The sequence below is a fragment of the Equus caballus genome, chromosome 10 (genome assembly GCF_041296265.1).
Source record: "Equus caballus isolate H_3958 breed thoroughbred chromosome 10, TB-T2T, whole genome shotgun sequence".
In the NCBI taxonomy this organism is placed as follows: domain Eukaryota; kingdom Metazoa; phylum Chordata; class Mammalia; order Perissodactyla; family Equidae; genus Equus; species Equus caballus.
This window is the reverse complement of record NC_091693.1, coordinates 26,212,857-26,223,839: the sequence shown is the minus strand read 5'-3', so window position 1 is coordinate 26,223,839 and position 10,983 is coordinate 26,212,857. Positions and strand designations below refer to the sequence as shown.

The 10,983-nt window shown below is 41.4% G+C and overlaps 1 protein-coding gene across 2 annotated transcripts; it reads left to right on the top strand.

Moving 5' to 3' along the window:
* The first annotated feature begins 3,430 nt into the window (after positions 1 to 3,430).
* On the top strand, positions 3,431 to 10,776 carry OR6Z1 (olfactory receptor family 6 subfamily Z member 1). Of its 2 annotated transcripts, XM_070222730.1 has the most exons (3): positions 3,431 to 3,600; positions 7,622 to 7,724; positions 8,568 to 10,776. In XM_070222730.1, exon 3 carries the CDS (start codon positions 8,603 to 8,605, stop codon positions 9,539 to 9,541), a length of 939 nt encoding a protein of 312 aa, XP_070078831.1. In that variant the 5' UTR covers positions 3,431 to 3,600; positions 7,622 to 7,724; positions 8,568 to 8,602; the 3' UTR covers positions 9,542 to 10,776. The 2 variants fall into 2 exon arrangements, with proteins under 2 accessions (XP_070078831.1, NP_001378016.1); NM_001391087.1 differs by lacking the exons at positions 3,431 to 3,600; positions 7,622 to 7,724 and having other exon boundaries at positions 8,603 to 9,541.
* Positions 10,777 to 10,983: the final 207 nt, after the last annotated feature.

Sequence of the window (10,983 nt, the reverse complement as noted above, 5' to 3'; positions counted from 1 at the left end):
GATTTCTCCTCAATTAGCATCAAACAACAACTGTGGATTGAACACAAACTACGTGTCAGGCACTTCTCTAGACCCTCAGGATGCTGTGCTGGATAAGACGGCATTGTCTGTATCCCCATGAGCTTTCAGGAGTGTGCAGCATTTTCTTGAGATGAGGTTCAAAAACACCTGGAGTGGTCGTGAAGCATGACGATGCCTGGGCCCCACCCCTGGTCTACCAAATCAGAAATGCTGAGAACAGAGTCCAGGGATGTGTGTTCAGAAAAAGTGCCCCACATGACTCCAATGTAGAGTTGGAGATCTACTGGCCTAGCGTGTACCTCATTGGAAAGGAGGGGACAAAGAAGACCAACGCAACAATCCAAATACAGATACTAAAAGGAAGATGGTCTATAATCTAACCAAACTCTGTCTTTCCTATATTGAAACTCCGAGGTCTTCACCACTGAAATCTGCTCACTCTACTTCAGTGAGACAGTTATGACCAAGACTAGGATCCTCAGTTCTTGGAATATATCACTTGGACTATAGAAGTGGTCATCTAGCCATCAACCCAGTGTCCAGTACAACTAGGGAGAAGAAGAGGTGAAATACTGAGCCTCCAGGTATCCACTAAGCCATAGCTTTCCTCAACCACAGGGCGTCTCTCATGGATGTCTGTTGTTTTTCCTGCCCAGCACTCATTCCCCCTTCTTCAGGTAACTGCACCTGGATTTGTCTTTGGGAAGCTACATCCAGCCTATTCCCTGCATTCTCCACTCTCTTCCCATGTGGTGGGTATTAATCCTCAAACTAAGCCAATCCAGCACTTCCTCCCTAGAACTGGATTACTGAGTGAAGCAAGGACTGAAATGGAGCTGATTTTTCTCTGTGGTGGGCCTGGTACTTTTAGGCTTATGGTTTACCAAAACTTCCCTGGTCCATGATCCTGGCAATATATGGTCCAACAATCCATAGTCTCCAACAACTTTCTTTATTGGCTTAAGTAACACAGTGTTAGCTTCTATTTTTATCAACCAAAGGACTTAAAATTATACAGTACCAGCCTCAGTTTCCTGCCTGACACTACAGTTCTCTGGCCTGGACTCAGGGGTTGCCAAGGTCAACTTTCCAGCACTCTTCTCTAGAAGATATCCTTGGGGTTTTTTTGTCCTTCTAACCATTGTTTCAGGTTCTACTTGAAAACAATGACTCCTGACTTTGAGAACCTTATGGCCTTGTAAACCCTGACTTCAGAGCCCTGGTCCCTGGCTCACACCTTCCAACAACCAAAGAAGACAAGACTTCCCCAAAACCTTTGAGACACTTGGTTCCAGGCCACTACCCTCCCAGATCCCTATTCTTCCCTCCAATTTCCCCCACCCCTTATGTATCATGAGAAAGCCTCACAAAGTTCAGGCTATTTTCTATGAGATTGAGGACTTTCTAGGAAGTGGGAAGCAGAGCCCCCTCCAATCATCAAACATTCCCAGAGTATTCACTATGGATCCAGCCCTGTGCTTGCCTCCGTGGATACATAAATAAAAGACAAGTTTCCTCTTCAGCAATAACTCTATTTAGTTGAGGACACATAAGATTAAAAAATTATAATTTAGTGTGAAGAATATTATAGCAGCACACTGAGCCATTATCATTACGCTGAGATGGGGATGAACTAGTATGTACTGAGTTTCTACGAAGTGTCAATTACCATGCTGGATGTGTGACACCTATTTGCTAATGTAATTTTCCAAAAGATGTCTTGGCTTTATATCGGTCTCATTGGAATAATAATATTGCTTCCATGTGGGGAGAATTTAATTTAAACTGAGCTGAAAGACTTACCTGCATTAACTAATTTTATCCTCTTAATAACCCCGAGAGGAAGGAAGGGTTATCCCGTTTTATAGGGAGGTTCAGAAAGAGAGTAGATTGTGAGGGTCCTACAGCTATTGAGATTTGGGTCAAGAGCTGAATATCAAGTCTGTCAAGCTCCAAGTCTCCAGAACATTCTTCTAACCTCATTTGGAGGGTAAATGATTAACCAACATTGGCCAATCCCCTACCATGGTTCCAGAGGTAATTCCATCACACCATACTGCTTTATCAGAAGAGGGAACAAATTCTGTGTGACTAGAGAAAAGAGAGGCTTAAATATTTTTAAAATACTGTGGATTTTGATTTAAAACTTTAAAAATTAATGGAATTCATTGTGAGAAAAGGCAATCTCTTCTCAGAAAGGACGGTTTGGGTCAAGTTCCTCCGGAGTCAATGTACTTTTGGTTTCTAGCTGTTTGTACGATCAAGGATAAAGATGTGGAAGTAGTCACAAAAATATCTTAAGGTTGGATATAAAAGATATATTAATTTTAATTGTGGTAAAATATACATAACATAAAATTTACCATTGTAACCAAGAGAAGTGTACAGTTCTCTGTCATTAAGTACATTCACCTTGTTGTGCAACCATCATAACCATTTGTCTCCAGAGCTCTTTCCATCTTGAAAAATGGAAGCTCTATACCCATTAAACACTAAATCTCAATTCTCCTTTCCCCTAGCCCCTGGCAGCTACCACCCTACTTTATTTCTTTATGAATTTGTCTCTTCTAGGTACCTCATATAAGAGCATCACACAGTATTTGTCTTTTTTGTGACTGGCTTATTTCACTTAGCGCGTCTTCAAGGTTCATCTATGTTGTAGCACATGTCAGAATTTCCTTCCCTTTCAAGGATGACTAATGTTCCAGTCTATATATATATATATATATATATACACCACATTTTGTTTATTCCTTCTTCCATCCATGTGCACTTGGGTTGCTCTCATTTATTGGCTATTGTGAATAATACTGCTACGAACACAAATGTACCGGTATCTGTTCATGCCCCTACTTTCAATGGGAAGCACTTTCTTAGCCTCCAATATATACTAGAAGGCCCTCTCCTGTGGTCCTCAGATGCATTAGCTCTTTTCAGAACAAGTTATGAATGTGTGTCTCCATATTAATGTCTTCCCCGAAACTGAACTGATCAACCAAAGGCAGGAACGGTTTCTCACTCACCTTTATGCCCCAGGCTCCTAAAATGAGACCAGGCATTTGGGAAGAATCAGTCAATGAGTGATGGCCTGAACTAAGGGTGTCTCTGAGGCTACTCCTCCCATTAAGCCTCTGTAAAGCATGAGTAAAAGAGTTTTCTACTCCACCTCTTCTCCAAATCCACAGAGACCAGGGGAGGTCTCTGAGATCCAGAGCTACAGTTTAAGCCTGCCTCCCTGCTTCCTTCTCACTACGAGGATAGTCAGATCAGCAACTTACAGCATCCAGAACAACAGGGAGAAGGAAGGGCGGGGTTGGGGTGGATATCTTGTTCAGGACCAAGAACAGCTCCTTCCAAGATGGGCTGAAAGGCAATTCTTCCATTCCTTGGCATTTCCCCTTTTGGGCAGGAGCTAAATCTATCCGTGCATGGAGCCTCTTCCAGGTGCAGAATCAGCAAGTAAGGATCTGTACCTGTTGTCCTTCAACTGTCAAATGAGGAAACCAAATCTTCTTTGGGGGTGAAGACAAAGAACAACAGAAAGAAACTTTCTTTGATAGGATACCCAAGGCATACCAGGTACTGACTCTAAATATTTTAGAGATAGCAACTGATTTTACTGTCTCTTAATAGTTATCTCCATAATGTATATTAATTCATAAGTCAAAATAGCTCAAATGGCTTCCTGAAGACAGTACAATTAATATGGAGAGATAACCTGTAACTCACGGCTGTTTGACTTCCAAGGCTTTGTTTTTAACCACTATGTTCTACCATCTCAAAGAGGCATTGCATTTAGGAGCTACTATTACATGCATTATTAATTCTAAGTAAAGAACAATTACTCCTACATTACAGAATAAGCAAAGGAGGTCTAGATGGATTAAGTAACTTTCATAGAGTTACACTGCTTGAAAGTTCTTAAACACTTTGAGGCTGAAACCGAGGTTCATTTATGTTGATATATTCACCACTGTTGGCACTGCTTCTTTGCACAAAGCCCTTACTTAATAAATATTTTGGAATAGAGTGGAATTAAAGAATATTAAAGACTTTACCAGCCAAGAGTCTATTTTCTCATGAGAGAAATTCTGAGTTTCATTCAGGACATCAGGATTCAAACCCACTTATGTATAAGTCTAAGCCCAAGCTTTTACCACCACGTTATGTTGCCCCTATTCCTCCAGCGGAGAAATTATAAAGTTCGAGGGAGAGATGATAATCTATATTTCTGAATAACATAAAAATGAAACATGAAGAGGATAAGTAGAATGCTCAAGGCAACAGATATAGAAAGCATCATGGCCCAAATTCTTCTGGGGACCAGGAACGAGTTCTTATTCACCACCACATCTCCTTCAAACCTCACATAGCTGTTAGCAAATAATTCATGGATAATGAATATTTTTGAGATCAAATAGTCTCTGAGTATCTAGTTCTGGGATTCAGGATGCTAATGTGACCCCTTGGGGGTGCACTTACTGGTTTTACTACAGGTTATCCAAGGATATCTTGGTTCATCTGAAGTCTTAAGTTAGGAATGGTAACTCCAAAAGGGTTCTTGGAGGATGTGAGTATCGAGTGGAAACAAAAGGGAGAATAATGAAGATCAGAGGCAGAACCACAAATTGGGGGAAGTAAGAAATCTCAGCGGAAGGGAAAGATATAGGAAGAATGGAGGATGAGGAGTTCTTCTCCAGAACAAAGGAGGCCTCCGCCAACCATTACTAAACCTAGGCTGGCGAGGGCTTCTTTTTAACATTGAAGACATGAGGAACCAGAAACTGATTAGGTGAGGGGTCTTATTTAAGACTGCAGAGAGATTACCACAAGTAGCCAAACCCAATTTCATGGGAAGCCCGTGTTCAGCACCAAGGACAGACCCGCCAGCCAGGACTGATGCTCAGCTAGTGAGACCTTTACAGGGACGAAAGATAGATCCACCCAACCAGGATTGATGCTGGTGTGAACTTCCATAAAAGTCTGAACTTTTACAACCACCAACTACATGTGCCTATAATTGTAATCTTATCCTCTCAGTAACTCTATAAGGAAAAATGGCAGTATCTCCATTGTACTGATTTGGAAACTGATGCTCATAAAATGCAAGGAGTAGCCCAAAATCATATCACTGGAATGAGCTATTTCTGGATCTTGGACTGGTGTCTGATTCAAGAGACTGTGAAAAGATGACTGAACTTACAGCCTGGAACCATTTATTGTAGTACAAATTCTACTTAATGGCTGTGAAAATGAATTGGTGTATTCACATCCCTGAGCATCAATTTTCCAACCTATATAATAAGTGCAGTAATGTACACAATATTTATTTGTCCTGAGGATTAAATTAGCTCATATTCTTTATGCTTTCGTACAGAACCTTAAGATCAAACATCTCCCAACATCTACAAATCTGCAAATCTGGCTTCTCAGAAAACTCTGATTCTCTTCAACTAGGAAAAAAATAAAAGCAACAAATTCTTTCATGAATGAAGTTCCTCAAGCTTCCTATTTAGACAACTTGAGAGGCTGTCTCTCAAAACATCTTCCATCTCTAACATTTTTGTGCAGAGTAGGCATATTTCTACTAAAAATTTGGCAATATTGATTTTATCATTAGTTTGTCCAATTTAATATTTTTAAATGTGAAGTGGAAACTCTACTAGAACTAAAGATATAAAAAGTCATTAGAAGATGTGGAGAAAAGGAAAGATTTGGATTCATAGAGCCCTCAGTTTGCATCCCAGTTCTAGTAGTCATTGCTCTGTGTCTTGGGAAAGTTGCTTATTACTCTGGGCTTGATTTATCCCTGAACAATTGGAGTAGTAACAGCATCTTCATGGAGGTTTGTGAGACTTTAAAGAGATAAGCATGGAATACATTTAGCACTGTGTGTGGCACGCAGAAAGAACTTAACACGCAGTAGTTATTACTATCACTGTGATTATTATTTAGCATTTAGAATGTTGATTGTTATAATATTCAGAAAGAATGGCTGCACGTGTGGATTAGAATTATTCTGTTTTGTCCCCATTTCCCTTTTTGGCGATTATGATTTTGAGCAGATTGTTATTACTTTCTGAACTTCAGCCATCTTCCTAGTACAATAAGGATAATGATAGCATTTTTTACAGGGTCCTTGAGAAAAGTGAGTAAAATAACATATAAAATCCCTGGCACTGTGCCTGTAAAATTAAAGGAGGAACTTAATAAACCCTATGATCATTGCTGCACTTTTAGTTGTGGCAAATGACTGTAAAAATCTTAATTTCCCAAGGCTTCATGTGCACTGGTCCTTGGACACTCCTACATTCTCATCTCCTGATCTTCTTGCTCCTAAGCCCAACAGAGAAGACTTCCTCATGATTCATGGAATATGCCATTCCCTTCTCACCCAAGGGCCTTTGCACTTGCTATTCCTTCTGTGTACAATGCTGTTCACCTCACTTCTGAGCATTTCTGGACCCCTCTCATCTTCCAAGCCTCCATTCAAATATCACCTCCTCAGGGTCATTTCCCTCATGGCCTGAACTAATGTAGCCAGTACCACCTCCACCTTCTCACTCTCTGGAATCAGGTTGGAATTCAGATTTTGTTTAATAAAGTCTGTTTCCATCTATACACACTGAACTTCATTGGAATAGGCACATTCCCACTGATGGACCAGCACAGCCTTTTCTCCATCAGTTGGTGTTAGATTTTCTATTTCACCAGAGTTTTTGTGAAGAAGAAATGAGTTAACACATGGACATTCTTAGTACTGGGTCTGGCACACAGTGAGTGCCCAATAAATGTTAGAGAATGTGCCCACAAACATCACAGTTTGTTAAATGGATCCAAAGCCCTCATCATGCACTCCCTGTGTCCACATTACATGCAGGTGAAACGCAAATGCATTGTTGTCCTTGTGGTCAAGGTCTTTCCTGTTACAGTACTGCCAGTGATGCATTATGCTCATCACAATGAAACTATTGTACCAGGCACTATGCTAGGATCTGGGAATTAGCACACAAATCAGGTGTACCCCAAGACATCACGTCCTGGGGGAGCCGAAAAGATCTCTAGTATGAAACTGGTTGTTATGCTGCATCCACACAAGACACTATTCTCCAGCTATTAAAATCGTTGGGGTCAGCTCTGTGCTGATGTGGGAGTAGTTTCAAGCTATATTACTAATGAAAATTCGAGATGGAGAAAGCATGTCTAGTATGCTACTCTTTATGTGTACCAAGACCTATGCACCTATACACGAGAGTGTTCACCAGAACTATCTCTGGAAGTACACCCAGGAAACTGGTTTGGTGGTTGCCTCAAGGGGGAGGGTCAATGGGGTAAGGTGTCAGGGGCAAGAGCAACCCCTTCTGAAACTCCTTGTCTTTTTACCGGCTTGCTTGTTCATTGTCTCTCTTTTTCACAAGAAGTCAGCTCATTACTGATGGGTACTGTCTCTGTGTGTTCACTCATGTATTCCCAGTGCTGAGAGTATAAAGTGAAGCTCAATGAATGTCATTGAATGAACGCTGTGTATGACACTCTATAATCAGAAGGACTCTCTTGTTGGGTTATTTGCCAGCTCTTTACTCTCCACTCTACTTCTCAGGTGTAGAAGACTGTTCAGGCTTGATTGTGGTGATGTGGTACAACGGAATTAAACATCACTGAAGTCTGATCCAGCTGTTTGCTTCCTGGCTGTCTGGTCTTGGGCAAGTGAATTTACCTGTTTGAGCTCTATGCCTGCTTTGTGGCACAGAACCAGAAAATATAACTATGTTTTATGGCAGGTTACTGATGCATGATAGGAACTGTATAAGTGCTAATTATGAATTATAGAAATGTTAGTTATGAGAGTGTGTGCCCCAATCTACATTAATAATTTCCTCTGTGAAACTCAACTTTCTGAAATATATCAATGAGGAAATAACGCCTATATCTGTGTGTGTTCACAGAGATTGGGTACAACAAATGACGTTTCCAACCTTCTGCTGAAAGGCATGTCAATTTTGTGGAAATTCTTCCCTCTTTGTGCTTTTGGAACATTATCATTGGTGACTCATAGTCTAATACAATTCTTGAAATAAATTTGCGTTAAGAGAAGAGGAACGTTTTCAAAAAAGAAAGCTGACAGTCTTGCTCTACTCTAGATTTATAGAATACTCCTAAATTCCTGTGTAGAGTTTAAAAAGAAAGAAAAAAGCCTAATATAAAAAAAGCACTTTTCTTCAGAACCAAAATAAGAATAATTCTAGTTTCTTATTTGGTATTGCAATTTGCCACTCATTGTTTTATTTATTATAACAATCTGATAGGAGGAAATGTTACTTTCCCAATTTTCAGGTGGTCGAATTGTTTGTATGAGGACACAGATTTACTAAGGAGATGACCAGAGTAAAGACAAAGATCTCATGTTCAGAGTTTGTCTGATGAATCTACATTTCTCTATAATAGTCAATTTCCAAGAGAAGTTGGGTAGCCGAGTCCCTAAGATCTTCATGCACAGTGAACATATTCCCTCCCCCCCTTTTTTTTTTACCACTATGTCTCTGCAGGGACCAGAACGTCAAGAAATTTTGTCTCTCCAAAGATGGACAAGTCCCTGGAGTTGGCCAACATGTCAAGAGTCCAGCAATTTGTCTTGCTGGGTTTGTCCACAAGGCCAGACATAAGAGATGTCCTGTTTGCCATCTTCCTGACCCTCTATCTGCTGACCCTCTTGGAGAACACACTCATCCTCTATCTCATCTGCAGTCACAGTGAGCTCCACAAGCCCATGTACTTCTTCCTGGGCAACCTGAGCTGCCTGGAGATGTGCTACGTGTCAGTGACCATGCCCAGCCTGCTGGTGGGGCTGTGGACTGGGCCCTACAATATCTCCTTCACAGCCTGCATGACCCAACTCTTCTTCTTCATAGTCCTCATCGGCACAGAGTGCACCCTCCTGGCCTCCATGGCCTATGACCGCTATGTGGCCATCTGCCGCCCACTCCACTATCTGCTCCTCATGAGGCCCCAGGTCTGCCTGAGCTTAGCTTTGTCCTCATGGCTTGGTGGGCTCCTGGTCTCAGTGGCCAAGACAACATGCATTGCCACCTTGTCCTACTGTGGCCCCAATGTTCTCAACCAATTTTTCTGTGATGTCTCCCCTCTGCTCAACCTATCTTGCACCCACGTGGCCCTGACAGAGCTGGTGGACTTCATCTCTGCCATTGTCATCTTCTGTGGAACACTGCTGGTAGCTCTGGCCTCCTACTCAGCCATTGGGGTGGCTGTGCTCCGCATGCCTTCAGCTGCTGCCCGACGTAAGGCCTTCTCCACCTGTGCCTCCCACCTGGTTGTGGTGGGCATCTTCTACTCAGCAGCCCTCTTCATCTACTGTCGCCCCAGCCGTATCAAATCCATGGACCTAAACAAGGTGCTGTCAGTCATCTACGCAGTGGTCACACCCATGTGCAACCCCATCATCTACTGCCTGCGAAACAAGGAGGTCCATGCAGCGCTGCGGAAAACTCTCCACTGGCCTTGATCCTGGTCTTGGGAAGTTAGACCCCTTATCTTCTGATTGAAAATTTTTCATGGCCCCCAAAACACCATAAATAAAATTGAAAGGCAAGTGAAATACCAGAGAAATATATTTTCCAGCTAATCTACAGTAAATTCCTATCAATGAATAACAAAATCTTAGCTACCCAAGATAAATGTGAACAATGTCCATGAGAAAGCAAGTCATCAAGGATGAATGATGAATGACTGATAACTCACATGACAAGATGTTTAACTTTATTAGTACACCAAGGAATGCAAATTTAACAATTCAATTACTTTTATTTCTCTAAAATTGACAAGTATTTCACAAATGTGTCTATATGATCCCACAAGTAGAGGTAGATAACGTACAAGGGCATTCATTGCATCTTTGTAATGAAAAAAGATCAGAAACAACCTACATGTCCATCCAGCACATGGGTTAACTGTATTACAGTACATTCATTCCAATAAACATTGGACTGTTAAAAAGAAACAGACTTGTGTGTCTTGACTTGGAAATTTGGCAAGGATATATGTTAAATAAAAGATCAAATAAAACATTGTATGAAATTCTTTCATCTTGTATTTTTTGTTAACCTTCAATTTTGATATAATTTCAAACTTACAGAAAAATTTCAAGAGTATATTGAGGCAGAAGGCCCTCTCCTGTGATCTTCAGATGCCTTAAAGCTTCTCAGAGCAAATTATGAACATGCATTTGCATGTTAACCTGCTCCCCAAAACCCAGAATTGATCAACTGACAGCAGGAGCAGTTTCTAATTCATCTTCATGCCTCAGGCTCCAAGCACAAGACGAGACATTTGGGAAGAAATAAGTCAATGAATGATGGCCTGAGGCTCCTCCTCTCCTTAAGCCTCTGCAGAGCATCAATAAAAAAGTTTTACACTTCACCACTTCTCCAAATCCACAGAGACCACGGGAGGTCTCTGAGGTCAAGAGCTCCAGTAAGCCTGCCTCCCTGCCTCGTTCTCACTGTGAGGATAGTCAACTCAGTAACTCAGAGCATCTAGAACAGCAGAGAGAAACAAGGGTGGGGTGGATGCCTCTTTCAGGACCTGGAACAGCTCCTTCCAAAGTGGACTGAAAAGCAATTCCTCCATTCCTTGGCATCTCCTCCTCTGAGCAGACGCCCAATCGACGTGGGCATCAGAGCCTTCTCCACGTGCAGCATCAGCAGGAAGGATCTGTACCTGGTGTCCTTCAGCCATCAGGTGAGGACACAAATTCTTTGGGGGTGAAGATAAGGAACAGCAGGAAGAATTTCTTTTATAGAATACTCAAGGAATATCTGGTACCAACTCTAAATACTATCGATATTAACTGATTTAGCCCCCAGAAGTAGTTGTTATATCACTATAGACTATATTAATACACTCTACTAGAGATTAACACATCTCTAGGCATAGATAGGTCAAATG

Coding starts and splice junctions, on each gene's coding strand:
- OR6Z1 (XM_070222730.1), top strand. CDS start 8,603: ATGGACAAGTCCCTGGAGTTGGCCAACATGTCAAGAGTCCAGCAATTT.